Source organism: Eptatretus burgeri, chromosome 14, assembly GCF_056783735.1.
Source record: "Eptatretus burgeri isolate ZD-2024b chromosome 14, Ebu_testis_v1, whole genome shotgun sequence".
Taxonomy (NCBI): Eukaryota; Metazoa; Chordata; class Myxini; order Myxiniformes; family Myxinidae; genus Eptatretus; species Eptatretus burgeri.
Window position 1 is genome coordinate 3,393,824 of NC_140974.1, and position 27,653 is coordinate 3,421,476.

General features: G+C 44.5%; 1 protein-coding gene and 1 long non-coding RNA gene across 7 annotated transcripts in view; one reads left to right on the forward strand and one right to left on the reverse strand.

The window, feature by feature from the left end:
• LOC147012571 (BMP/retinoic acid-inducible neural-specific protein 3-like) overlaps positions 1 to 27,653 on the reverse strand; it is a 260,934-nt gene that overhangs the window by 74,806 nt on the left and 158,475 nt on the right. For all 6 annotated transcript variants that reach the window (XM_085853564.1, XM_085853567.1, XM_085853562.1 and 3 more), the window contains one exon: positions 7,765 to 8,001. In XM_085853564.1, the coding sequence (XP_085709690.1) occupies positions 7,765 to 8,001 (237 nt within the window). The remainder of the gene's footprint in view (positions 1 to 7,764; positions 8,002 to 27,653) is intronic.
• Positions 3,179 to 16,726, forward strand: LOC147012573 (uncharacterized). Its single transcript, XR_015050996.1, has 3 exons — positions 3,179 to 3,536; positions 7,811 to 7,935; positions 16,542 to 16,726. It is a non-coding gene; the product is annotated as an uncharacterized LOC147012573 (long non-coding RNA).

Here is a 27,653-nt window from a genome sequence, read left to right on the forward strand (position 1 = left end):
AATGTCACTGACAAGCTCGACACCGTGTTAAAAACATAATCACCACTGCATGTTCGAAGTTGCACAAGTCATTAGATGAACCATCGCCAAGTCACTTCAACACATGCCCCAAACATATGTGAATCTAAAGAGGGTATACATCAGAGGATGAGGCCTAAATCCATGCAGTCTTGGGAATCTTGTTTTGAGCATGGAAAGGTCAGATTAAGTAAATTAACAAATTAAAATCCTGCTGGCATTATGTCTCAGGAGCTGCACTAAAATATACTCATTTTTCACACAGTGGCTGCACAACACATTTGAATTGATTGCATCATTAATCATTTCACTCCATTCTTCCAGTAACAGATACAATTTTAAACAAGTGTGATTTCACATTGCAACATGTACAGTGTTTGCCATGGATTTTCTTTTGAGATGTTAAAATTTGCAGTGTACTGAGATACAGTTGACGTCAGCAGCATAATTCTCATTAAAATAATTTATCGTGAAAATACATTTAACGGATCATCGACTTCATGGAATGGCGCAAATCGATGATATGATTACAAAGTGTTCACTTTTTAAGGAGCTCGGGCATATTTTAAAGGTATGGTGCAGCTAAGCAGAAATTTGTGAAACTTTTATTTGTTTGCCGTAAACTTTGCTTGGTGGAGTGGATCTCTGTTCAACTCTATCGCTGAGATTGACTATTTTTAATTCTGGTTTGTGGTTTACACTCATAATGTGGCATGACCAAATATTATTGTTTTATTTCTCATTGCTCGAGAGTAAAAGTAACTGCATGTTTAATCTCTCATAACCATGCACCATAGAGTGAACAGCAAGAACAGATAACGGCCTCACGTACAAGCCAATGAACAATGATGGATTGTAGGGGGATTAAACAATGCACTCGTGTTTAAAACCCATTTCCAGAAACTCAGACATTGAACAAATAAAATAAAATGTGATTAAGTTAAGTCAATGTATTAATGCATTAATCAATGTAGTAATCTACATGCAGTATTTGCAAAAAAAATAAGAATCATGACAAATACAAATAAACTGAGTTGGGCTGAAGAAGGAATAAACTGGAAGGGCACTCTTCGACGTCGCACCGTCGTCACATATGCCTCTGCCCACATTATTACGTCATTACACATACTTGCACCAAGTTTGATTTAAATCCCTGAACTGAGATTCCAAAATATTAAATAATTCTGGCTGCCAGACCATGCGTCCAATCAGGTTGAAATTTAAAACATACATTCCCCAGGACTACAAGATTATCATTTTGAAGGTTCACATCGATTGATGAAGCGGTTCAAGATTTTTTTTTTTTTTTTAAAGATTTTTGTTCAATCTAATATGGCTGCCAAACCATGTGACATTAATTATTTGTGAACACCCTGGCATCCCAAGGCTTTGGGAACATGTGGGTGAAGTTTCTACTCAATCTGTCAAGCCATTCTGGAGAAGGAGTTTTTAAAAGTTTATTCTTCAACAAAACTCATAGCTGCCAATCAATGTGACCTATGACATCATAGTTGGAGAACGTTTTGTTCTTCATGGGTAGGCGATCATCCCTGTAAAGTTTCACCTCGATCTGTTCAGCCATTTCGGAGAGGAAATTTTTTGAAGGATTTCATGTTAAAAACAAGATGGCTGCTGAACCACGTGACTGATGACGTCATCAATTCGCCCGTACAATTTATCCCTCGATGACCCTCAAAATTTTTCATACTGATCGGATGAAGTGTTTGACGTATGCAATTATGATGTCATAATGAAACCGCTACCTATGACATCAGCAAAAATGACTGACCTGATGCTCCCAGTCTTGCTCTTCGGATGTGAGACTTGGGCTCTGACCAGGGATCTGAGAAAGAGACTTTATTCCTTTCGTACCAGGTCTCTTCGAAGAATCCTGGGCTACCATTGGCTGGACATGGTGTCTAAAGAGTGGTTACTGAGAGAGACTCAAATGAGATTTGTTACCTGCATAGTCCGTAAGCATCAGCTGTGGCTGTATGAACATGTGGATCAATTTCCTGACGCTGATCCTGCTCACCTTTTCTCTCAGCAAGGTAGTCTCGTGAGTGGAGGTGGCCAATGGACCGACCAAACTCCTCATGGTTGCAGAAGGTTGATCAGCATTTCAAGGAGATGGAGATGGGCCAGGCATTTGCCTGGGGGACAGCCAGACGGAGGCCCCTGAAGTACCAGCAGAAAGTGGAAGAAGCGACGTGCTGCTCTGCCACATGCCCCCATACCTAACCTGGCAATCACCCTTCGCTTTCCAGAGAGGGGCAACAAGGCCCCTCTTCCAGTCAGGTGGATCACAATTGATTGGAGGGTCAGCAATCAGGATAGTAACTCGCCTGACATCCAACTCAGCAGCTGGTGGATCAGCCTGGTACAGCCGATAAAAGTAAACGGCCCAGCGGGACTTCACTTCGGACTTCTCTGTTAAGAGCCCACCGCCCTCTGCTCTAACTGCAGTACAATGAGGGACAGGCTTGGAGAAACGCAATGCACAAATTCCCCTGGAAGGGGAATTCCCCTTTGGGATAGGACATTCCAGGCACCCACCCAAAGGGACCGCTTCAGGTTAACCAAAGGAGACTTCCGTCTAATGGATGACACCTCAGCACCACTCCGCCACACACCACCACAATCTGACCCACTAAGTTTACCCCATGTTTTTCCTCCTATCATCAAGGAATGGGGGTCCCAAAGGCTTTGATCCGATCCCGTCATACGGTGAGCTGTCCTGCGAAGGGCAGCAGCACAGGAGGTACTCACACAGAGTGGGTTTTCAGTTTTCTTTGCATTTGTGGGTTTTGCGGAATGAAATGTTTTATGGTGGTCAGAGTGCAAATCCTGCCACTAGCCTCCTAAAAAACAGTAACCCAACTGCAGGAGGATGTCCACAGACACAGTTGGGCACTAGATATGGATGGCCGTTGGCTCACAAGGAGCTCCTCCGCCCTTTGACAGGTTTTGTTTTTAATCTCGCTGGGTGTCCATATCCATACACCATCCTCACCAGTAAGCCTGGAGGGGGAACGATTTCATCACCGACGACCCGACCATGAAACAGGTTAATACAGGTTTAAATGGTGCCTGCAGCAAGTCACAGATCTCATCTGGCCTGACCAAACTATGTCAACTCCATAACTCCAAAACCATGAAACCTAACAGCCTGAAACTTTGCATGCATAGTGAGGGAACTCCAAGGAACTGCAAGACTGAAAATTGGGTGTTTGGATTAACTAAAACACCCCTTTTGAAGATAAATAATGGCCTTATTTAATTACATCCTTTATCAGGCACATCCTCGGCCACCTCGCTCTTTGGGGTCTTAAGGTTTCCTCGGTTACCTCACTTAATTGAACATTTTTATTTGTCTTCTCAACAATGCCTTGAGTTGGAACAGGCCACAATGGATTATTAATGATAAAGCGCTCAAAATGTTTCATTTTTCCCTTTCCTCAGTGATACCATCGAATACCTGATCTACATACCTATGAATCGCTGTATACATCACTTTTGTAAGTGCTATAGTTTTCAAATTAGGAGCTTGGAGCAATTTCATGCATTTCTAATGCAATTTTCTATGATCTACTCTCACGGACTAATTTAAGTAAATAAGAGAAATCTAATTCAAGTTTGGCGTTTCGGATCACGTGGACCAAATAACTTGAAATCTGGAGTGAAATCTGAAAACGTGAAGAAATCGGTGGTTTAATTTTTTTCCCATTACCAATCAGGTTTCTCCTCGCTTGCCAAGTCAACCGTTCCTTATCAACCGTTTGATTGGAGTGCTTGCTTGAGTGCATAAGCCACTTGCCGAGTGCCCTACAGTTGGTAGCGGTGCAGTTTGTGTCCCGATCGGGATGTACAGTTGGCAGTCGCTACAAGGTAGAGTTGGTTTTTTTTGTACACGTTGTCGAGGCTTGTATGAGAGCTAACTCATATGAGGGAGAGGGAGAGGGAGAGGGAGAGAGAGGTATATGATAAACTGGGTGTACTTTACAAAGGTTATATGTTTATCTTTTGGAATCTCCCGTGGTGAGGCTGAGTCTTTGTGGCTCTCACTCTCTCACTGCAGGCAGGTCTCGGTGGTCTTTCTGTCTTCTACCGTCTCCTCTCCACCATTGCCCCCCCTGCTCGGTCTGCGATATGTCCTCCCCATATTTCCACAGGGCGCTCAAGGTCCGGCAGCAACCCCCTTCTGGTAAAACTACCAAAATCACAAATAACTGCTCACCTTCACTCTTTCATTCCTATTTTTTCCCGCCTTTGAGATAAACTCCCATACTCTCTTCAATTCCATTCTTCCCTCCAAGTCTTCAAAACAGCTGTTTACCACCACCTCTTATCTTCCCCCATCCAAAACCTCGATCTTTTCTACTCCCCTTAATCAACCCCAAACCCACCTCCTTCACATTCCCTGCTTTCCTTCCTGAAGGTTCTCTGCTGTGTAAGGTCCTGAAAGCCCCTGTGGTGTCCATATTGTATAACCCGTGTTTCCTGTCCCATCCCTCTCTCTTCCAAAGATCTCCGAATGTCTCTGTCCCCCAGTGCTTTGTTCTTCCCTCTCCTGCCCCTCTCGTCTCCTACCCCCCCCCCTTTGTTGTGCATTGTGTGTTAGCTCTTGTACAAGCCTTGACAATGTGGACAAAAAATCAATCTTTGTGAGTTTCAAAGCAAAATACATTTGATAGGATCTGATTTCCGAGCCTTTTGGTGTATTGACGTGTTTTCTAAATTACAGAGGCAATTTTTTTTCCACCCATCACACAAAGATTGGCAGAACATCTCTTTGAAATATCTATAATGCAACATTGTTTCTTAATTTGTTCAATGGAATTCCCCCAAAACAAGAGTGAAAGATACTCAAGGTTTTTTGGTTGATTACAGTACGTACTGTAGTCAGTAATCACACAGACTGCAATCTGCCTATTTCTGAAAAATTGCCAATGTCGGCCAAGCAATATATACATACTGTATATATATATATATATATATATATATATATATATATATATATATATATATATATATATATATATATATATATATATATATATATATATATATATATATATATATATATATATATATATATATATATATATATATATATATATATTGTGCGTGTGTTTGTATTTGTGTGTTTGTGTTTATGTGCAGGTGTGAGTGTGGTGTGTGTGTTGTTCGTAAAGCATAACATATTCCCCCTGCTAACTCCCCAACCACTATATATATATATACATATATATATATATATATATATATATATATATATATATATATATATCTATCTCTCTCTCTCTCTCTCTCTCTCTCTCTCTCTCTCTCTCTCTCTCTCTCTCTCTCTCTCTCTCTCTCTCTCTCTCTCTCTCTCTCTCTCTCTCTCTCTATCTCTTCCTCACTCTACGCCTCCTAATACAGTGCAGCATCCTCCTCCCACACCCCTCTCTCTCTGTCTCTTCCCCTTCCTCTCTCTCTCCCTGTCCCCGTCCCTGTCTCTGGACATATCCGGACGGTGGTTTTGTCCGGATGGTGTTTGTCTTCGGATTTGTCTGGGCGGCGTATATGTCCAGACGGGAGGTTGTCTCCGGACATATCCAGACAGTGTTTGTCTCCGGACTTCTTGGCTACGGACGTGTCTGGGCGGTGTTTGTCTCCAGACTGTGTTTATCTCTGGACATGTCTTGGTGCTGTTTGTCTCCCGGCGATATTTATAGTATGACTGGTAGAAAATGGATTTCAGACATTATTTTGTTTCCGTGTCTGGGCGGTGTTTATGTCTGGACGGGAGTTTCTGATTATCTCCACACGTATCTGGAAGGCATTCTATGTATAATCATTTTGATGAGACCACTAATTTTAATTAACACTCCACCGCATGTCTGTCTTCCCTTCCTCTCACCTCATGCTGCCTTCCATTCCCCCACCCCTTCTCACTCCCCCTCCCTCCTTGCTCCACCTACCTCATCTCCCTTTCTCCCTCCACTACCTCACTCTTTCATCTCCCTTTGTCTCTGTCTCTCTGTCTCTGTCTGTCTCTGTCTCTGTCTCTGTCTCTGTCTCTGTCTCTCTCTCTCTCTCTCTCTCTCTCTCTCTCTCTCTCTCTCTCTCTCTCTCTCTCTCTCTCTCTCTCTCTCTCCCCCCCCCCTTACTCTTCCCGTCAGCGAAGCGATGGGTGGTATTTACTCATTGGACAATAATTTGCAATTTTGCCAGGGTACTAGCACACACTGGTTGACTTGTTTTACTGAGGTACTGCGAAACCTTTGGCATCCACAAGAAATGCCAGCAGACAACGCATCCAGATTAATATCCCCTCCAAAGGATGACGTACTCTTTGAAACAAGTTCTGTCTGTGAAGCACCAGGATGACAGTTTATAGTTGGGTCAAAAATTCAACCCAGACACGAGAGAAAGAGAAAGAGAGAGAGAGAGAGAGAGAGAGAGAGAGAGAGAGAGAGAGAGAGAGAGAGAGAGAGAGAGAGAGAGAGAGAGAGAGAGAGAGAGAAAGAGAAAGAGAAAGAGAAAGAGAAAGAGAAAGAGAAAGAGAAAGAGAAAGAGAAAGAGAAAGAGAAAGAGAAAGAGAAAGAGAAAGAGAGAGAGAGAGAGAGAGAGAGAGAGAGAGAGAGAGAGAGAGAGAGAGAGAGAGAGAGAGAGAGAGAGAGAGAGAGAGAGAGAGAGAGAGTATAGGTGATTATACACTCAATCTGAGCCATCTTTTGCTCAACCACATAAAATATCTTTAAAATTTGCAAAACATTCTCCACATCCCTAAAATCATCACAGCCAGAACCTATTATTTTAAGATTTTAAATTGTAAATTACTTTTTCGACCATAATAAACTAATTATACAAAACAATTATAACTGGAATTGGCACTCTGGAGAGCACATACCTTTGCCAGGCTGAACAGTTTACATTTTGTATCCCACTGATAGGCCAGATCTGGATACCTGAACAAAAATCAAATTGGCTTGTTCTCATCACGTAACCAACTAATCTACCAAATTTCGTCTGGATCCGTCCATGACATTTTTGAAATATTGTGCTCTGTATCGTTTTTGGCCCCATCCCTCAATGGTGAAGAATAACTTCAATTTTTTTTTTTTAAATTCTCATATCCGTATCCGCATCGTCGCCAAAATCGAAACAATTTGTCCCTGTCACACATCCAACATGTCCACCAAATATTGTCTGAATCCATACACAACTTTTTGAGATACCTGTTATATCTCATTTTAGCCTGATCACTCAAAGTTGAAGAATCATTTTTAAAATTCCAGTATCTGGATCGGGATATTCACCAAAACCGAATCATTTCTTCCGTGTTGCACACCAAATCTGTCCACCAAATTTCATCTGAATCCGTGCTATCTCTTTGAGATAGCCTGCTTGCAGCCAAACAAACAAACAGACAGAGGTGAAAACATAACCTCCATCCACCTTTGGTGGCGGAGGTATTTACTTTTTTTTTTTTTTTAGATTGTTCTTATAAATACATTTTTAGAAAATGCTGCAGGAATTATATCGATCAGAGTGTGCAGATAATTAATGCTCTTTCAAATCATACCATTGTGATATACTGTTTCAAGTATAAAAAGAAAATCATTTTCGGCTTTAAATCTCAGATATATTTGCCGCATCATAAGTCTTATCACTGCTGTTTTATCAAACCCGAGAGATTTTATGTTCGAAAATGCTCTCAACACTTTTGGGCAGCGAAATCAATTTTGTAGGCAATACCTGATGCTTCAAAGACCCTTTGTGCCCCGTCCCACTTCTGCTGCAGATGGAGTATGGTTGCTTGCGTGGTGCGCACATCTTCCTTCGGGCAGTTGCACTCTTGGTACGCTGGCAAGCAGTGGCATGTGCAGACAGATGAATGGCACTCAAACCAACCCCGTGCACCGCACAGTAAGTATGACAAGGCTGCTCGCACAAACGGCTCACGGACATACTCTGGCAGGATAGCTTGGAGGCCTGAGGCAAGGTGGAAGTAGGATGAAAAGTTCAAAAGCAGAGAGACAAGCCAGAAATAATAGAAAATATACAGAGAACAAGAAAAGAGGCTGAAAATATGATATTAATGTGGGATTGAAGGACGATGATCCTGATAACACCGATGGAAATGCAAATGAGAGAGAGAGAGAGAGAGAGAGAGAGAGAGAGAGAGAGAGAGAGAGAGAGAGAGAGAGAGAGAGAGAGAGAGAGAGAGAGAGAGAGAGAGAGAGAGAGAGAGAGAAAGAGAAAGAGAAAGAGAAAGAGAAAGAGAAAGAGAAAGAGAAAGAGAAAGAGAAAGAGAAAGAGAAAGAGAAAGAGAAAGAGAAAGAGAAAGAGAAAGAGAAAGAGAAAGAGAAAGAGAAAGAGAGAGAGAGAGAGAGAGAGAGAGATAGATGATGATGCTTCGAGAGGCACGAAGAAGTTGAGAGGGAGGGAGTGGATGCTGTGAAGAATATAAAATAAAAAGGTTATTCTGCAGCATGATGATGTTTATTCGCTCTACAAGAACAGCTATTTCAAATGGCAAGGTTTAAATATTTTGTTGTCTTTGACACTATGCAATTGCCTTTTGATGTTTTCTTTTTTTCAGCATCAAATAACAGGTTGCATTCTGAAAGTTTCAGGCTGAAATTACTGTTTTCAGGTGGGATTACATTTTCAAAAAAAAAACATTCATTTGCAAAACTCAAATGGTTACAATGATATGCAAACCACACAAGCAAAGAAGTACATTATAGTTAGTCACTGGCCAAAATAACAGAATGTACCCACCCTCTGAGGTTTTTATTTCTGCAATAATTTAAAGCCCTAAGATGACCAGAAACCACCTCTGACCTAAATGGCAGCAGCAATATGATGTGACATTGGATTCACGAGATGGTAAGCAACTCTCGGTGACACTGGAACTGTTCCTCGAATCGTGCCAGCTGAGAGCATTTGCACAAAATTTGCTTTCAGGCCTTTGCAGGTCTTTGCCACTTTGTCACACCTTTCACTGATGCTATGAAAGACGAACATGAAATCCATCAAATTCCTCAAATTATTCCTGCACCAGACTGACCTGATAGAGAGCTGGATTGTCATTCTGAATCACTCCATCATCAGTTAGGTACAGTAGCAGCATGGAAATTTGAACCTGATCTCAAAATACTCCTTGGATGCTATGAAGCCTTTCCTGCAGGTCCAAAACTGTGCTAACTGAACATTCCCTAGACTATTACTCCAATGCAAGCTCAATGAGCTGTTGGTAAGATGCTTTCTTAGTGCAAGCAAGCTTGGGATCGATATCAAACACGAATGCTTCAATGTTTTTGAAAAATTGTGACATTGGATTCATGTGATCACATGATTGGCCCGGAGCTCATTTTCATCTACGATGAGCAATCATCATAGATCGGTTTGCAGTCTGTTTTCCATTGAGCAGTCCAGTCAAGTTTTGAGTCATATTTGAATATATACCAGGACTCCTCCGACATTCACCGGGGGGGGGGGGGGTGGGGGGGATACGCTCCAGGAAAACCCCGCGAATGTTGAAACCGCAAATGTCGGGGCATTGCTTCAATGGGACATAGGGGTGGTAGGTTCTGGGGATTTCCTGACCCATGAAAAATCGGCGAATGTTAGGGTAAAATCTGTAAGTGTGGGGGGAAAAATCCATGAGTATTTTGTCATTGTTATAATGGAGACAAGGGGGATAATGTTATCGGTTCGCGGTGGTTCCTGGTTCATGAAAAAGGCCGCAAATGGCACCACCACCAAAGTCTGGGAAATTGGTACAATACAACTTTGTCGTGCTCCCAATGATCCAACAGCCATCACAAGTTCTACATCCACATCTTTCTAACCTCCACCCCAAAAGACCCGGAGAGCCAAAAGACCCAGATGCCCCAAAATCCCAGAGTCAAAAGACCAAGGTGACCCAAAAGTCTCAGGTCAGGTCAGGTATGGGAGCATGTGCCAGAACAGCGCGTCGCTGCGTCCACTTTCCGCCGGTACTCCAGGGGCCTCCGTCTGGCCATCCCCCAGGCAGATGCCAGGCCCATTCCCATCTCCTTGAGATGATGGTCAACCTGCTGCAACCATGAGGCACGTGGTCGGCCCACTGGCCTCCTCCACTCATGAGACTCCCTCGCTGAGAGAATCTGGTGAGCAGGATCAGCGTCAGGAAAGCGAGCCACATGTCCATACAGCCGCAGCTGACGCTCACGGACTATGCAGGTAACAAATCTCATCCGAGTCTCTCTCAGCAACCGCTCGTTGGACACAAAATCCGACCAGCGATAGCCAAGGATTCTCCGAAGAGACCTGGTACCAAAGGAATTAAGTCTCCGTCTCAGATCCTTGGTCAAAGTCCAAGTCTCGCACCCATAGAGCAAGACTGGAAGTACCAAGGACCTGAAGACTCGGACTTTCGTCCTCCCGCACAGGTACCGGCAGCGCCACACCCCATGATCCAGTGAATCCATGACTCCCCAGGCCCGACCCAGACGTCTATTGACCTCCGGCTCACAACCTGCGGAGACATGAATATCACTGCCAAGGTAAGTGAATCTATCCACGACCTCAACATCCTCACCACAAACAGACACAGACAGGACAGCAGCATCCAAGATGTCACCGAAAGCCTGGATCTTTGTTTTGACCCAAGAAATCCGTAATCCCAACGGCTCCGACTCCTCATTCAGCACCTCGAGGGCCCCCAAGAGGATGTCTAAAGTCTCCGCAAAGATGACTGCATCATCTGCAAAATCAAGGTCCGAGATCTTGACATTGCCAAACGATGCACCGCAACTTGATCTCTCCGACATCCTCCCAAAAATCCAGTCCATACAAGTGCTGAAAAGTGTGGGGGCAAGTACACATCCCTGACGAACTCCAGTAACAACTGGAAATAAGTCAGAGGCGGTACCACCACACTTCACAGCACTCTCAGTACCAGAGTAGAGTTCAGACATCAGATCGATCAGTTTCGGTGGCACCCCACGAAGACCAAGAATCCTCCAGAGGACATCCCTATTCACTGAATCGAACGCTTTACAGAGATCAACATAGGCTGCAAGCAGCCCCTGCCGAAACTCTCGTCTGCGTTCAGTGAGGACACGAAGAGCAAGGATACGGTCAATCGTTGACCTCTTTGGTGTAAAGCCTGACTGCTCTGGACGCTGGTGCTCAAGCAGATGGTGGCGAACCCTATCAAGAATTATCCGAGCAAAGACCTTGCCCGGCACTGAGAGCAGCGTCACCCCTCGGTAGTTGTTGCAGTCTTGGCGATCACCCTTCCCTTTCCAGAGAGGGACAACAAGGCCCCTCTTCCAGTCAGTTGGGATGATGCCTGTGTTCCAGGCAGAGCACAAAACTGCATGCAACGACGTGAGTGCAGCATTTCCACCAGCCTTGAGAAGTTCAGCATGGATGCCACAGATCCCTGGAGCTTTGCCCCGTTTCAACTGGTTCACCGCAGCCCGTGTTTCCACAAGCGATGGTGGACCACAGTTGATTCGAGGGTCAGCAACAGGGATTGTAACACCCTTGACGTCCAACTCGACAGCTGGGGGATCAGCCTGGTACAACCGCTCAAAGTAACCGGCCCAGCGGGCCTTCACTTCAGAACCTCTGAAAGAAAAGAAAAAGTCTCTGGGGACTCAAAAGACCCTATAGAACACTACGACCCTTAAGACCATTGTTACGGATTAGTAAATCCTATATAAGGGGAAATGTTAAGTTTTTTGAGAAAGGCAACTCGAGTTACAGTTAATTAAATAAATGAGATGTATTGGGAGAAAAGGTTACATGTACAGACAACAAATTGCATTATTGGCATCATGACATCGAGATGGATTGCAAACTGAACAATGAGGATGGTTTTTGTTGAGGCTGTACGGTTTGATCAACATAAGAGCTACCCTGCTACCTGAATGTGAAATCAACAAGGTGAAATATTTGTTATGGAAAACAATGCTCTGAACCAATGGTCAAGCTTTGGTCAATCTCTGTCAGGTCAGGTTCGATCTGTGACCTGCTACAGGTACCATGTAAACCTGTACTAACCTGTTCCATGGTCGGGTTGTCGGCGACTAAACCGTCTCCCCCACCAGGTTTTCTGGTGAGGAGGGTGTTTGGATATGGACACCCAGCAGGATTAAAAACAAAACCTGTCAAAGGGCAGAGGAGCTCCTTGTGAGCCAACGGCCATCCATATCTAGTGCCCAACAGTGTCTGCGGACGTCCTCCTGCAGTTGGGTCACTTCTTATTAGGAGGTTGGTGGCAGGATTTGCACTCCGGCCACCGTAAAACCCTTCATTCCGCAAAACGCAAAAACGCAAAAAAATCTGAAAACCCACTCCGTGGGAGTACCTCCTGTGCAGCTTCCCTTCGCAGGGCAGCTAACCGGATGACGGGATTGGGGCAAAGCCTTCGGGACCCCCAATCTTTGATAGGAGGGAAACCACGGGGTAACATCCCTGGGTCAGATTGCGGGAGAGTGTGTCGGAGTGGTGCTGAGGTGTCGTCCACCAGACGGCGGTCTCCTTAGGTTAACCTGAGGCGGTCCCTTCGGGTGGGTGCCTGGAATGTCCTTTCCCTAAGAGAAGATGATCACCTGTCTCTGTTATCATCTGAGCTCAAGCGTTTGGACATCGGGATTGCAGCTCTCTCTGAGGTTCGGAGACCGGATTGCGGCGAGATGATGGTGGGTGGTTACACCTACTATTGGTCTGGTCGCTCTGATGGTTACCATACCCAAGGAGTTGCTGTAGCTGTGTCCAATAAGCTGACCCCAATGATAATTGAGGTAACACCGGTCAACGAGCGTATTATGAGATTAAGGATTCGTCACTCCTTAGGTGTCATTTCCCTGGTCTCTGTTTATGCTCCGACTGAGGCGAGTGATCTCACCATGAAGGATGCATTCTACGCCACACTCGAGTCTGTGGTTGATCAGTGCCCCAGACGAGATACACTTCTAGTCTTGGGGGATTTCAATGCATCGACTGGAACTGATAGGGACGGTTATGAGGTGTGTGTTGGTCCCCATGGGTCAGGAACTATGAACCAGAATGGCACTAAGTTCCTTGACTTTGCAAGAAGTCATGGACTTAGGGTGGCTGGTTCATGGTTTCAGCGCCCACAAGCTCATCGCTGGACTTGGTATTCCAACGCTGGCGGTGTGGCAAAGGAGATTGACCATGTCCTCATTGACGGTCGTTGGAGGATGATCCAGAACTGCAGGGTCGACCGGAGTGCTCAGTTCCTCAATACTGACCACAGGCTTGTTGTAGCAACTCTAAAGCTGCACCTTAAATCCTGGAGAATGGTACCATCCCAGCCGAGGCTGGATGTTGCCAAGCTCAGGGATGAGAGAGTAGCTGAGGAGTTTGCGAACAGGCTGAGTGGACACTTGGGGGGTCTGGGTGCTTTGGGGGGTCCTGAAGAGTTGTGGAGCGCCTTCAAGACCACCGTCCTTGATGTTGCCGGTGGATGCCTTGGAGCTCACAGCAGGGCAAAGAAGAATTTTGTCTCTCAAGGGACACTGGATACCATTGACCAGAGTCGCAGGGCCAGGCTGAATGGCAGAGCTGAGCTGTTCAGGGAGCTGAGGCGTAAAACTGTACGTGCACTGAGGGTGGACAAGGAGGCCTATGTGCGAGGAATCTGTGAGGGGGTAGAGCATCACCTGTGGACAGGTGATTCTCGTCCCGCTTACAGGGGAATTCGCGCATTGCATTCATCCAAGCCCATCCCTCGGAGCACTACAGTTCGAGCAGAGAGTGGTAGGCTCTTGACAGAGGAGTCTGAAGTGAAGGCCCGCTGGGCCGGTTACTTTGAGCGGTTGTACCAGGCTGATCCCCCAACTGTCGAGTTGGACGTCAAGGGTGTTACAATCCCTGTTGCTGACCCTCGAATCAACTGTGGTCCACCTACGCTTGTGGAAACACGGGCTGCGGTGAACCAGTTGAAACGGGGCAAAGCTCCAGGGATCTGTGGCATCCATGCCGAACTTCTCAAGGCTGGTGGAAATGCTGCACTTGTGTCGTTGCATGCAGTTTTGTGCTCTGCCTGGAACACAGGCATCATCCCAACTGACTGGAAGAGGGGCCTTGTTGTCCCTCTCTGGAAAGGGAAGGGTGATCGCCAAGACTGCAACAACTACCGAGGGGTGACGCTGCTCTCAGTGCCGGGCAAGGTCTTTGCTAGGATAATTCTCGATAGGGTTCGCCACCATCTGCTTGAGCACCAGCATCCAGAGCAGTCAGGCTTTACACCAAAGAGGTCAACGATTGACCGTATCCTTGCACTTCGTGTCCTCACCGAACGCAGACGAGAGTTTCGGCAGGGGCTGCTTGCAGCCTATGTTGATCTCTGTAAAGCGTTCGATTCAGTGAATCGGGATGTCCTCTGGAGGATTCTTGATCTTCGTGGGGTGCCACCAAAACTGATCGATCTGATGTCTGAACTCTACTCTGGTACTGAGAGTGCTGTGAAGTGTGGTGGTACCATCTCTGACTTATTTCCAGTTGTTACTGGAGTTCGTCAGGGATGTGTACTTGCCCCCACACTTTTCAGCACTTGTATGGACTGGATTCTAGGGAGGATGCCGGAGAGATCAAGTTGCGGTGCGTCATTTGGGAATGTCAAGATCTCGGACCTTGACTTTGCAGATGATGCAGTCATCTTTGCGGAGACTTTAGACATCCTTTTGGGGACCCTCGAGGTGCTGAATGAGGAGTCAGAGCCGCTGGGATTACGGGTTTCTTGGGTCAAAACTAAGATCTAGGCTTTCGGTGACATCTTGGATGCTGCTGTCCTGTCTGTTTCTGTTTGTGGTGAGGATGTTGAGGTCGTGGAGAGATTCACTTACCTTGGCAGTGATATTCATGTCTCTGCTGGCTGCGAGTCAGAGGTCAATAGACGTCTGGGTCGGGCCTGGGGAGTCATGGATTCACTGGATCATGGGGTGTGGCGCTGCCGGTACCTGTGCGGGAGGACGAAAGCCCGAGTCTTCAGGTCCTTGGTACTTCCAGTCTTGCTCTATGGGTGCGAGACTTGGACTCTGACCAAGGATCTGAGACGGAGACTTAATTCCTTTGGTACCAGGTCTCTTTGGAGAATCCTTGGCTGTCGCTGGTCGGATTTTGTGTCCAACGAGCGGTTGCTGAGAGACACTCGGATGAGATTTGTTACCTGCATAGTCCGTGAGCGTCAGTTGCGGCTGTATGGATATGTGGCTCGTTTTCCTGACTCTGATCCTGCTCACCAGATTCTCTCAGTGAGGGAGTCTCATGAGTGGAGGAGGCCAGTGGGTCGACCACGTGCCTCATGGTTGCAACAGGTTGACCATCATCTCAAGGAGATGGGGATGGGCCTGGCATCTGCTTGGGGGATGGCCAGACGGAGGCCCCTGGAGTACCGGCGGAAAGTGGACGCAGCGATGTGCTGTTCTGGCACATGCTCCCATACCTGACCTGGTCAATCTTTGGATTCAGACAGTACGTCTTCTCTCAGGATTGACCTTGCGTGGAAGCCATAAAAGGTGAAGCGATGAGAGTATGGCAGAAGCAGCATGGAGGAGGTCTTGGAGGTGAAACAGAGATCCAGCTCCAGCAGCATACGGAGCCTTGGGGTGGCGGAGTGTTGTGCACAGTGGAGACAGGCTGCGACGGTATCGTGAGCCTTGCACCTTTGGGCACACGGTGACCACAGACCTGATTGTTGATCCAGTGCAGCTTGCTGGTGTTCGGATCCACTCCTGCTGGCAAATTAGTTGTGCTCATGAAGAACCAACACAGTACTTGGGGTGTGAAACAACTCTCTGTTGAGAACCCATGCCGACAGCTTCTCTGGGCAGCACACACCAAGGTCGTCCCTCCTCCCCCATTCCTTCTCATGGTTCAGCTGGAGTTGCGTTGAGAATTCCGTACTGCATTATAATTCCCACGGTGCTCATCCACTCCACATACACCAGGTTGACCGTTCATTTGCATAGTTGCTTCCACACCGCAAAATTCAACTGCATGTTAGTTTCTACACGGCAAGGCTCATTTTCACGCTTGTTTCGACATGGCAAAAGGTTCAATTGCACGTGCAGACACTGCAAGATTCAAGCTTTGATTCACGGCATGAATCCTATAATGGGGGTGTACGAAAACGTGCATGTAAAGTTGCCTTTGTCACAGGGTGGAAATTTGCCTTTTGAAAAGTTGTTGAAGTATTTGAAACTGCATTGAAATATGTGTGTAAGTTAGAGTAAGTTTTTAAAAGCATTGACTGTGACTTTTAAAAGTGGGAAATTGACTGTTTCCTGTGCGGAATTTTACAGTGACTGATGAATTATTGATTGAAATGTGATTGAATTATTATTGGATTGTTATTTGTGCATTTTAACAGTGGGTTTTAATCAATTGTATTTTAAAGTTCCTTTTGTTGTATGTCTCTGGTTGTCACCTGGTTGGTTGTCAATTGACTGAAAAGTTTAAAGTGATCGTTTTAATTGTCTACCGTGTGACCCTTCGTATATTTGCAGGGCACTCGTTCTGAGGCACGGAGGCCGCGCGTATCACCGTTTATAACCCTAAGACCCCACATGGCTTAAAACCCCCAAACCCTTCAAGACCACAAAGACCCTTTAGACCCTTAATACCCTTTAATATCTTGAAGACCCCTAGACTCTTGAAGACCCTTGAAGACCCCCAAAATACTGGACTCCAAACACCCTTTAAGACCTCGAAGACTCCTTGACCCTTTAGAACCTTGAAGACCCCTAAGACCCTCAAGACCCCTATGACCTTCAAGACCCAAAGATTATTCAGACCCCAAAGATCCTTAAGACCCCTTTTACCTTTAAGAGCCTTTGAACACTATCGACGCCTTTAGATACCTTCACCCTTTTAGACCTTTTATACCCTTATAGACCCCGAGAACCTTTAGGTTTTTACACCCCTGAAGTCCATTTAGACCTCTTTCACCATAACACCATTTAGACCCCTTACACCCACCTTCAGACAGATTTTAGACAGATTGGACCCTTGACCATTTAGCCAATTTAATATTTTTAGACCCTTTTTACATGCTTGAGAGATTGAACACTTTCGACCCCTTCAACACTAACAATATTGGAACGTAAACTTTAGACCTTTGGACCATCGAGAACCTTTTCAGGGCACACAACGCAAGCATTTTGACTCTTCTTGCAAAACAAAGACCATACTTTTTTCAGCAAGTAATGCGCACCTCAACTCACCTCGGGGTGGGTACTCTGCCAGTTGTACATTGAGGTAGTGGACAAAAAAACATGGAAACACCTGGGTAATTGAGGAGCACAAAGCAATGGCTTCCACACAAGTGCAGCCCATGTATTAATTAAGCAAATAACATCCCAGCATGATTTGGGTCATGTATAAAAATGCTGCACAGGCCTAGTAGCCTATAATTATGGCGAGCATGGCTACAAGAGGAGACCCTCCAATGCCCCCATCCACAGAGCATGTGTGGTTGCCAAATGATTTGATGAGCATGACACTGATGTTATCCATACGTCATGGCCTTCTCAGTCACCAGATCTAAACCCAATTGAGCGGTTCTGGAACTATGCATGAGACAGCGTTTTCCACCTCCTTCAAACAGATGCGAGTTGATTGACGTTGTCGTGGAAGAATGGTGCTGCATCCCTCATGCAGAATTCCAGACACTGGTGGACTCTATACCACGGCGGATACAGACCGTACTGGCTGCACGTGGTGGCCCAATGCCCTATTAAGTGACTTTACATTGGTGATTCCATTTTTTTATTTTTCACTACCTGTACACGTGTATTAAAAAGAGGATACGTGGTATTCTTATCTGTATGTTAAAAAAAACATTATGGACAGAGCCAATTAAAAAAAAAAAAGAAGAAACGCAATGAAATCTGTAATTTACAGTACTCATTGTCAATTAAAATTATCAGTTAAATGAACAATAACAATGCGGTACTAGAAGATGTATTGTGATAAATCTCAATCAAAATGGGAATTGGCCCGAAGTCCAAAGTACAAAGGCAGTTCATGTTTAGTGTGGACTTTTGATTGCAGAGAATATGAAAATAATTTTTCGATGTCGAAATATTGTTCAAGTTATTGATAATGTCCATGTATCAGGAGCAAGTTCGAGTTATTGATAATGTCCATGTATCAGGAGCAAGTTCGAGTTATTGATAATGTCCATGTATCAGGAGCAAGTTCGAGTTATTGATAATGTCCATGTATTATGAGAAAGTTCAAGTTATTGATAATGTCAATGTATCAGGAGCAAGTTCAAGTTATTGATAATGTCCATGTATTATGACAACGTTCAAGTTATTGATAATGTCAATGTATCAGGAGCAAGTTCAAGTTATTGATAATGTCCATGTATTATGAGAAAGTTCAAGTTATTGATAATGTCTATGTGTATCAGGAGAAAGTTCAAGTTATTGATAATGTCCATGTGTATCAGGAGAAAGTTCAAGTTATTGATAATGTCCTTGTGTATCAGGAGAAAGTTCGAGTTATTGATAATGTCCATGTATTAGGAGAAATTAAAGTTATTGATAATGTCCATGTGTATCAGAAGAAAGTTCGAGTTAATGATAATATCCATGTATCAGGAGAAAGTTCAAGTTATTGATATTGCCCATGTATCAGGAGCAAGTTGAAGTTATTGATAATGTCCATGTATTCGGAGAAAGTTCAAGTTATTGATAATGTCCATGTATTCGGAGAAAGTTCAAGTTATTGATAATGTCCATGTGTATCAGGAGCAAGTTCAAGTTATTCATAATGTCCATGTATCAGGAGTAAGTTCAAGTTCATGATAACGTCCATGTATCAGGAGAAAGTTAAAGTTATTGATAATGTCCATGTGTATCAGGAGAAAGTTCAAGTTATTGATAATGTCCATGTATCAGGAGAAAGTTCAAGTTAATGATAATGTCCATGTATCAGGAGAAAGTTCAAGTTATTGATAATGTCCATGTATCAGGAGAAAGTTCAAGTTAATGATAATGTCCATGTATCAGGAGCAAGTTCGAGTTATTGATAATGTCCATGTATCAGGAGCAAGTTCGAGTTATTGATAATGTCCATGTATCAGGAGCAAGTTCGAGTTATTGATAATGTCCATGTATTATGAGAAAGTTCAAGTTATTGATAATGTCAATGTATCAGGAGCAAGTTCAAGTTATTGATAATGTCCATGTATTATGACAACGTTCAAGTTATTGATAATGTCCATGTATCAGGAGCAAGTTCAAGTTATTGATAATGTCCATGTATTATGAGAAAGTTCAAGTTATTGATAATGTCTATGTGTATCAGGAGAAAGTTCAAGTTATTGATAATGTCCATGTGTATCAGGAGAAAGTTCAAGTTATCGATAATGTCCTTGTGTATCAGGAGAAAGTTCGAGTTATTGATAATGTCCATGTATTAGGAGAAATTAAAGTTATTGATAATGTCCATGTGTATCAGAAGAAAGTTCGAGTTAATGATAATATCCATGTATCAGGAGAAAGTTCAAGTTATTGATATTGCCCATGTATCAGGAGCAAGTTGAAGTTATTGATAATGTCCATGTATTCGGAGAAAGTTCAAGTTATTGATAATGTCCATGTATTCGGAGAAAGTTCAAGTTATTGATAATGTCCATGTGTATCAGGAGCAAGTTCAAGTTATTCATAATGTCCATGTATCAGGAGTAAGTTCAAGTTCATGATAACGTCCATGTATCAGGAGAAAGTTAAAGTTATTGATAATGTCCATGTGTATCAGGAGAAAGTTCAAGTTATTGATAATGTCCATGTATCAGGAGAAAGTTCAAGTTATTGATAATGTCCATGTGTATCAGGAGAAAGTTCAAGTTATTGATAATGTCCATGTATTAGGAGAAAGTTCAAGTTATTGATATTGACCATGTATCAGGAGAAAGTTCAAGTTATTGATAATGTCAATGTATCAGGAGCAAGTTCAAGTTATTGATAATGTCTCTGTATTATGAGAAAGTTCAAGTTGATATGGTCCATGTATCAGGATCAAGTTCAAGTGATTGATGATGTCCATGTATTATGAGAAAGTTCAAGCTATTGATATTGTCGATGTATCAGGAACAAGTTCAAGTTATTGATATTGTCCATGTATAAGGAGAAAGTTCAAGTTATTGATATTGTCCATGTATCAGGAGCAAGTTCAAGTTATTGACAATGTCCATGTATAAGGAGAAAGTTCAAGTTATTGATATTGTCCATGTATCAGGAGCAAGTTCAAGCTATTGATATTGTCTGTGGATTGGGAACAAGTTCAAGTTATTGATATTGTCCATGTATCAGGAACAAGTTCAAGTTATTGATATTGTCCATGTATCAGGAGCAAGTTCAAGTTATTGATAATGTCCATGTATCAGGAGAACGTTCAAGTTATTGATATTGTCCATGTATCAGGAACAAGTTCAAGCTATTGATATTGTCTATGTATCGGGAACAAGTTCAAGTTATTGATATTGTCCATGTATGAGGAACAAGTTCAAGTTATTGATATTGTCGATGTATCGGCAGCAAATTCAAGCTATTGATATTGTCCATGTATCAGGAAGTAACATCATTGTTGGTCGAAGCATTCTGGGTAAAACCCAGGTGGTGGCCAACGTCGTCAGTCATGTGTGCTACGGAACAGAGGTGTCCAATTAAGTTCCTTGGAGAGGAGAACATCAAACCGCCTGAAAATCACAGGAGACTACACAATTTTATGTTGCATTCTTTCACGTGGTGCAACGAGTTTGATTAAATGGTGCAATGAGTTAAAAAAGCAACTGTGAATTGTGAACAATATTGAGTATTCTCAAGTGCAACCCAATGCTGTTGGTCCATAATAAAACAACCTATAAACATGTTGAAAATCCAATTGGTGAGAATGACTGGATTACTGTACAAGGAATTGCAGAATAATTTCATGTCAGTTTTGTAACAAGGCTAATGCAAGGTAATTCTCTCTATCAAGTGCAGCCTGTGGCTGCTGGTTGCATCATTGGTTGGGACGCAGCTTTGCCCCTGATGCAGTGTCCCCCTGACCAGTACACTGGTACTCATTTTGCCGACCTCAGAAGGATGACGGGCTGAGTCAACCTCCTGGTGTACTGTATATTAATTCAGCGGCCAACGGGGCTTGAACTCAGGACCCAAGGATCCCTAGGATGCCAAGCCACCACCCTAACCACCAAACCAACACCAAGCTTTGCAAGGTAATTATGAAAGTATCTCACATTTGGTGAAAAGGCAACACATGTGGCTCTTGTAATAATAATACGAGTTTCCTGACAAGGAACTTCGATGCAAGAGGAGGCCATTAGGCCTTTCAAAAATGCACTCTTATTTTCAACTTATGGTGACTTGTCCATACTCTTTCCTTTGTTTTTAATGATCAGCATGAAGCACAGAAGCAGCATGTAACATTTTAAAAGTCTTTGGCATGACAGCCAAGGTTCAAACTGTTGACCTCCGAGACTCAGAGTTGATGCTCTAACTCTAACCATTGCATCACCGAGACTAGTTAAGTTAACCATTCGTCGTCTTTTACAGAACCCTTTATCCTCTTTTGCTTCAACAAAAGGAGGTCAATTAAAGTGCATCGTGCATGCCCACAAATATATTGATGAGATTATTAGGTACTAGCAAATACAACCCGTCACTTCACTGATGGGAATGCCAATGAGAGGGAGGAGAGAGAAAGAGGTGGAGGGAGAGAGAGGTGGGAGAGCGAGAGAAGGGGGAGGGAGGGGACAGAGAGAGAGAGAAGGGGGAGGGGAGAGAGATAGAGAGGGGGAGGGGAGGGAAGAGCTGGGAGAGGAGAGAGAACAGGTGGGGAGCAGATCATATCTGAGCAGATGAGAATGTAATGAAAGTAGATTACACAAAAAGGTGAAACAATGTGATCTTGTGTTAAAAAGAAATTCACAACATAGTCAGTGGGTGAACCGAATGCAGCACAAAACTACACTGCGGGTCTGCATTGCAGGTGTGTGGGGCCTGAACTTTGTACTTTGATTCATCGTCCAGTTATTACAAAAGAGAATCAGATGTATTTTGGATGTGATTAACAGAGTTACAGTGTGTGCTGTTACTTTTGCCAATTAATTAACATTGTACATAGTGTGGGGTAGCGCAGGTGAATGAACCCCCCAATCGTTCACTTCACCTTTCCATGTCGCTTGCTCGGCAATACCGCATCATAAAAGATGTGACACAGTGAAGCCGCACCGCAGGTCCTTCTCAAAACACCACCGGTTGCTAGAAAATACTACCCGTCGCTTCGCTGATCTGAATACCAAGAGATGGGGGAGCGAGGAGGAGGAGAGCGAGGAGGGGAGGTGGGAAGTGGAGAAGGGAAGAGGTAGTTCTTCATTTGCATTTGGTCAGGGGACTTGAGGGAAAGCAGGGAGGGGTTCTGCAGTTTTGTTTCATCGTCAGAATTAAGGGGAAGAGGAGGAGGTTGATGGAGGCTTCCCTAAACTGTAGGTTTACGTTTACCGAGAGTCTAGATTTACCCCCTTATACCTCATCGAGGCGAAGGAGGCTTTTGTGGGAAGCGAGAAGAGGAATTGTGGGAGAGGAGGGGGGATTGGGGTGTTAACCTCCTAAAGTTCCATCGGCAGACTAATTTATCAGTGGTTGCCATCCCACGGATGGTTGTATAACTGGACGTCCCGTCTGCCAGGATTAGTACAGGATTGAACGAAATGGGGTACGTTCAAACTGTACGTACCATTTTAAAAGAGATTATGACGTGGGCTATATGCCTGGTGTTGGCTTAATGGTTAGGGTGGTGGGCTTTGGATCCTAGGGTCCTGAGTTCAAATCCCACTCAGCTGTTGAATTAATACCAGGTGGGGTTGACTCTGCCGGTCATCCTTCCGAGGTCGGCAAAAAGAGTGCCAGCATGCTGGTATACTGTGTCGGAGTGGTGACCCATCCAGGATTGTGCCCAATAGCCAAGGAGACTGCATAAGCAGCACCAACGCTCTGCACAGAGTATGGTCCCAATCTCCTCTCCTCCTCCTTCTTCTCTTGAGGGATGAGACTCGTACTGCGACAGACCTCTTTGAGACGGTAATAAAGGCACTTTATTAAATAAAGCTGTAATTAAATAAAGGCACATTAAAGTTATAATTAAAAATAAGCCATATTCTATGGTGTTGTCTTCTCTTCCCTTCCCCTCACACTTACCATCCATCCCAATCCTCTACCCCTCCACTCCCATACAACTCTCCAGGAAATTTTCATGCCTTTATTTAATAACAACTAAAATGAGATAAACTCGAGAATCTCTTCATGTGAGCTGAATTTAAAAAAAAAATCAAATTGTGGAATTGAGGTTAGCAGCATTCCTGATTGCTCAAAAATGTAAATTTGCTGAAAAAAACAGGTCTCCGGCCAAAAAAAGAAAATAATAAAAATTTAAAAAGAGGGGGGGGGCAGTGTTTCATATGGCTGGGCATATCTTAAGCGTCACTTGAGCGATGTGATTACTTAAAGAGCAAGGATGATAAAAACATAGCACTAACCTCAATCTTCTCAGGAAACACTCGTCCCTCCAACTAATGCAGGCAAACTGTCTAAACCCAGCTCACTACACGTTCCATGTTTGTGAGTGAACAATCCAACGCTTGCTGAATACGCTGAGTTATCAGAATCCGTAATTTCTTAACATTTTCAGATTTCACTCCAGATTTTGAGACTTATTTAGTCCACAACATCCAATCCTAAAATCCGAAATATTTCAAGTATACAATTGAATTAGTCTGTGAGAGTAGATCGTGTTTCCAAGGCAAGGATCTTTGAGTAGGCTGAATCAAAATGGCAGCTAAAACCCCTGCATGGTGAAGTTGGGCTGACCAAGGATAAGCCTTTCATGAATGCAAGCTGGTCATTATCTTCAAAAAGGGTGTTTAAATTTTCCCAAACACAGTTTTCATTCATGCACTCCCTTGGAGTTCCCTTCGTATGCATGCAAAGTCTTTGGCCGCTAAGTTTCATGGTTTTGGAGTTATGGAGGTCACACACACACACACACACACACACACACACACACACACACACACACACACACACACACACACACACACACACACACACACACACACACACACACACACACACACACACACACACGCTATTTTACTCGCAAATCCCACCCGTCGCTTCGCTGACAAGAATACTAAGAGGGGGGAGGGGGGAGAGGTGAGAGAGGAAGAGATGGGGAAGAAAGAAGAGGGAGTGGGGAGGGGCAGTGGGAGAAGGTGAGAGGGGGGTGAGCGGGAGTGGGGAGCGAAGGGGGAGTGGGAATGGGGAGCGAGAGGGGAACAGGGGACAGGAGGGAGAAAAGAGAGAGGGGAGAATGAGGATGGTGAATGAGGAGCAGTAGAGGAGGGAGGGGAGAGTGAGGAGGGGAAGTGGGAAAGAGAGAGGATGGAGTGTGAGTGAGGAGGGGTGGGGGAGCAAGGAGGGATGGGGAGTGAGGAAGGGGGAGTGAGGAAGGGGGAGTGAGGAGGTGTGTGTGGGAGTGAGGAGGCGTGTGGGAGTGAGGAGGCGTGTGGGAGTGAGGAGGTGTGTGGGAGTGAGGAGGTGTGTGGGAGTGAGGAGGCGTGTGGGAGTGAGGAGGCGTGTGGGAGTGAGGATGGGTGTGGGAGCGAGGATGGGTGTGGGAGCGAGGATGGGTGTGGAAGTGAAGAGAGTGTGGGAGTGAGGAGGGGTGGGGGAAGGGATGGTAGCGTGAGGGGAAGGGAAGGCAGCGTTCTAGGGCATAACCGGGGCAAAAGTGCTTTCAATCATCGATTGTGAAAGCAAACTTGTTTCTGTTGCAGACTTTGGTTTCTTTGATTTTGCATTCACAGCCATCACTAATAGGTACTCTCTCTGGTGTTTGCTTTTCAAATATTTCAGAATATTGGACTTATTACAGTGATGAGCAAGGTCTTTTGAACAAAGTGAGTATGGAACTTTTGAACTGACTTTTTTAACCTTCCTGAAATAGTTCCAAACTGCACTCTTGGGGCTTTTGAACGACATGTTGTCTGAACTATATCAGTCGATGTATTGCCTTCCCATCCATCAGCAAAGCAATCAGCATGCTTTACTGGCCAACTCGAAATGCCTTGCTATTCATTGAAAAAGGAACAGTCCCTTGGGGCATGTTTAGTTTGCTAGTGACTTGCTTTTGCTGCTATATCTCAAATGCGATGCTCCAGGGGCGTGTTCCTTTTCAATTAATACATAACCAGGCTATGTGCAATCGGAACAGGCCCAACCAAAAGGGATGAAATGAAAATTTAGAAATAAATTTTGTGAAAACTTTATAACATTTATAGAAATATAGATTTGTGAGTCAAGATTTCCTATTGGGAGTCAAATTACATGCATCAATATTGAGATATTTATACCATTAACTGAACAAAGAATGACCGTTTCGGTCAGCAGTATGCAATAAAACATGCCTCCACTGACCTTTCTCAAGAGTGAAGAAAATAATAATAATAAACCCCCTTATCAGTTTGAGATAATGTACTGAGGAAGAGACATCTGAAATATGAAAGCTAAATGTTCAACGTTTTTTGAAATATCGCGTACACTAAAGTATTTGGACAGATTTATTGGTCGTTCAGTCGGTTGGTCGATCGGATGGAGCTCATATAAATGTCCCCATCTCCGACCTTGTCAGAGGGGTAGGGGAGAAAAATTAAAGAACATGGATACAAATCTTCAATATAATGACAAATTCAGGTTTGAAATCGAGATTTAAGAAAGCTTGGCTTGGCATGAGAAATCGATTTGAGTAACCAATCTCGGCCTAAGAGGGTTGGTTGGTCCTTCTCCACACACTATCAGTAGTGGTAGGACGTGAGTGCTGTTTCCATATCCTACAGTTATGTGAGCTGAGCCAACTACAGGAACCACCTCATTGGTGTATGTCCTCAAGTCGGTAGATACAGGCCGGAGTGCAGGAGCCTTTCTCGGAGAGTAGATGGAGGTGAACTTGCTCTCACTCATAATTGATCTGGAAGCGCCGGTATCGACTTCCATCCTCACCGGGATCTTAGCGATTGTTACATCACCTATAATTGGAGCATCGGAGCTCTTTGTTCCAACAAAGAAAACCTCATAAAATTCCTCACTTGACTCTCGGCTGCAGGCTGTGCTCTGTGACCTATCGTCCGTTGCATCAGGGTTCACCCCAATGTGATAAGCAGGAGACAAGTTCTTCGACATGGATCGAGAACAACGACACTTCAAGTGTCCCCGCTTACCACAGTTGTCACAGGTATAATTCCTGTACCGACATTGGAAAGCTTGATGATTACTACTACTCCGCCAACAAGTTACCCCAACCTTCCGGGTAGATTCAGGAATGTCAGGAGGTGGAGGTGAATTTGGTGGCTTACTAAAACACTTTTGCCTGCAGCCGAAGGTTACCTTGTTAACTGATGGGTCCTGCTGAATAACTTTTGACTTGTTAGAGATCACACGCAGGCCCTCGGCAGTTTGCATACACGCACAGTGGCTATTTCTATGACTTTAGCCAAATTGGGGTCAGATTCAGTGAGGAGTTTCCACAGAATCGAGTAGTCATTCAGGTCAAGTCAGGTATGGGAGCATGTGCCAGAACAGCACGTTGCTGCGTCCACTTTCCGCCGGTACTCCAGGGGCCTCCGTCTGGCCATCCCCCAGGCAGATGCCAGGCCCATCCCCATCTCCTTGAGATGATGGTCAACCTGCTGCAACCATGAGGCACGTGGTCGGCCCACTGGCCTCCTCCACTCACGAGACTCCCCCGTCATCATTGATTCCTATTATAAAGAAATCACACAACATCTCTTCGAGTTTATCTGTCAACTCACAATGTTCGGCGAGTCGGCGTAAATCAGCCATGAACTCGGATGCTGACTAACCATCTTGACGATGGTGGGTATAAAATCTATATCTCGAAACGATCTTACCCGGTTTAGGGTGATCATGTCTTTACATGAGAATGACGAGCTCTTCATATGACTGGTCATAAGGTTTGGCTGGGGCAAGAAGATCTTTGATGAGGCTGTACGTCGGAGCGCCGCATACATTCAGTAATACAGCTGGGAACAATGGGTTTAATATGGACACGGGTACAGCACAGCACTGCATCGGAACATGGGCGGGAGATGTGACCCCTTAACCATGCCCCCGGTGCACCCATGTATGTATGCATTCGTATAAACAACTGATACATCACAGTGATGAAGTCCATTTCCACTTGAACTGTGCCAACAACAACCACAACAACATTTTCTGGGGGGCAAAACCACCCGAGGAGTTCACTGAGAGGTATCCGAAAGGGCCGAAGGTCACATGCTTCTGTGCCTTCAATGCCAAATGGGGAACGATTGGCCTTACTGGTTTGAGAATTACAACAGCAGGATGATGACGATCAATGGTGAGGCTGTGCTCCAGAAGTCGCAATGATCGAGCCCGAAAGGTCACCCCAAACCAGCCCAGCATGACGTGGTTTATGCAGGATGGTGCACCCCCACATGCAGCTGGTGACACCATCACTTTTCTGTGGCAGCTCTTCATAAACCGCCTTGTTGCCCTGGGTCCCACTCA